The following is a 1,969-nucleotide window of genomic DNA, read 5'->3' as shown; positions in this document are numbered from 1 at the left end:
TCCCGTTTCATTCATGAGATATATTTTCAGCGCTTTATGGTTTTTTTTTTTTTTTTTTGTCGTTTTATATATTTCTATTGTGGTGGTAGGTTATGAATGTTTTTGTTGTATATAAATATCTCAAAGGAAATGGATGTCATTAATAAAAAGATTACATTTTTATATATTTATGTTCTCTGTTGTCTATATCTTGATATTTGTTATGTGTGTAGGGCCTGTGCAGGTGTATTTTCGGCTATTGCACCTGCACACGAATGTTTGTGCAACTCTCTTCCTTTCCATTTTCTGACACACCCTTGACCTCTGAACATCTGTTTACGGGTGCTGTTGTACGCATATGTTTTGCTTAGAAGGTTTATTCAGGCTTGGTTAGATGCCTGTGGTATAATGATCTAAAACAGTTTTATTAAAAATAGAAATATGCCAGCAGAACGTGCTTCTAAAGATTGATCTCTGATTTCTACAATAGACAGTTAATCTTGGTTCTTTAGTTCCCTACGTTTGAGAGAAATTTTTAGAAAATTACAAAATTTTCTTGTCATGTGTAACGTTTTCATTATTAAGTTTAGATTTTTAGATTAAAATCGCAAAATTTCTCGTTCATGTTTGATTTTTTTATCGAGAATAAGTTAGTACAAAGTTAAGCAAGACAAAATCAGCTTGTGGATTTGATGTTGAACTTTGTATCTTGCACAAGAAGATCTCTCTCTCTCTCTCTCTCTCTCTCTCTCTCTCTCTCTCTCTCTCTCTCTCTCTCTCTCTCTACAGCATTCAAGAATATTATCATAGAGGAACATCTCTATTCCACCGAAAAATTAATAACAAAGTTAAGCAAGACGTAAAATCAATGTCTGGAGTTAATGCTGAAATTTTTCATCTCTTACAATAAGATTCTCTCTCTCTCTCTCTCTCCAGGATTTAAGAATATTACGAATATTATATCATAGCTGAACATCATCTTCATTCCACCGGAAGTGCAGTCGGAAGTCGATGTGAACTTAATGAGACGTCACCCACAGCGTTCTCGCATACCAACGTTTTTCTTTGATGGGTCTTTGTTAGTCTACTTTCTGTGATAGGGAGCTGATTTTGATGTCCGTTTAAAGCTGAATTCTTTTCTTTATTTTTCATTTTTTGGATACGTTCAAAAATGAAAACGAACGTTAATTGTCAGTGATGCGTTGATACTCGTTGATCATGGAAATGTGTATAGTTTTAGTAAAGAAAAAAAAAGTCCACTCGAAGTGACAAATACCTAATTGTTTATAATGCTCTATGCTAATGTAAAGTAAACATCCTTTGGAATTATGTTCCAAGTTTAATGTTTTTTTTATTCCAGTTGTTGCGTAAAAGCAAATAAAGAATAAATTTCAGTATTTTGCTGAGAAATATTCTGCTAAAATGAAAGCATAATTTTTTTTTCTTTTTTAAATATAAACAACCACCATAATTTGCCTTTTTGGATTATGTACCATACTGATGTTTGTGCTAGTTGATGGGTAGTAAAGTTCTAAATAAATCTGTGCATATATTTTGTGATTTTACCCTTGAGAGAGAGAGAGAGAGGGAATATTTTGTGATTTACCCTTTAGAGAGAGAGAGAGAGGAAGAATATTTTGTGATTTTAACCTTTAGAGAGAGAGAGAGAGAGAGAGAGAGAGAGAGAGAGAATATTTTGTGATTTTAACCTTGAGAGAGAGAGAGAGAGAGAGAAACTTTATGCATGGTTTCATACCGGTAGGAAGAGTATTACCTCGCCGAAGCATTTCCATTTTAATGTTATACATTTTGATGTAGTACTGGACTCTCTCTCTCTCTCTCTCTCTCTCTCTCTCTCTCTCTCTCTCTCTCTCTCTCTAAGTTTATGCCTTTCATAATACCTTTATTCAACAATAGTACAGTGGGTATTCTTACAATGTGCATTGGATTAAAATATACATAAAACGTTTGTTTGAAATTTAACCTCTGC

The 1,969-nt window shown here is 33.3% G+C and overlaps 1 protein-coding gene across 1 annotated transcript in view; it reads left to right on the top strand.

The window, feature by feature from the left end:
* LOC135195004 (uncharacterized) overlaps nucleotides 1-1,436 on the top strand; it is a 40,824-nt gene extending 39,388 nt beyond the window's left edge. The window contains 1 exon segment of the mRNA XM_064221277.1: nucleotides 916-1,436. Within this exon segment, the coding sequence (XP_064077347.1) occupies nucleotides 916-951 (36 nt within the window). The 3' untranslated portion in view covers nucleotides 952-1,436.
* Nucleotides 1,437-1,969: the final 533 nt, after the last annotated feature.

The sequence above is a fragment of the Macrobrachium nipponense genome, chromosome 15, assembly GCF_015104395.2.
Source record: "Macrobrachium nipponense isolate FS-2020 chromosome 15, ASM1510439v2, whole genome shotgun sequence".
Lineage (NCBI taxonomy): Eukaryota > Metazoa > Arthropoda > Malacostraca > Decapoda > Palaemonidae > Macrobrachium > Macrobrachium nipponense.
Note: the sequence above shows the minus strand (reverse complement) of the source record. Positions and strands in the feature narration are given on the sequence as shown.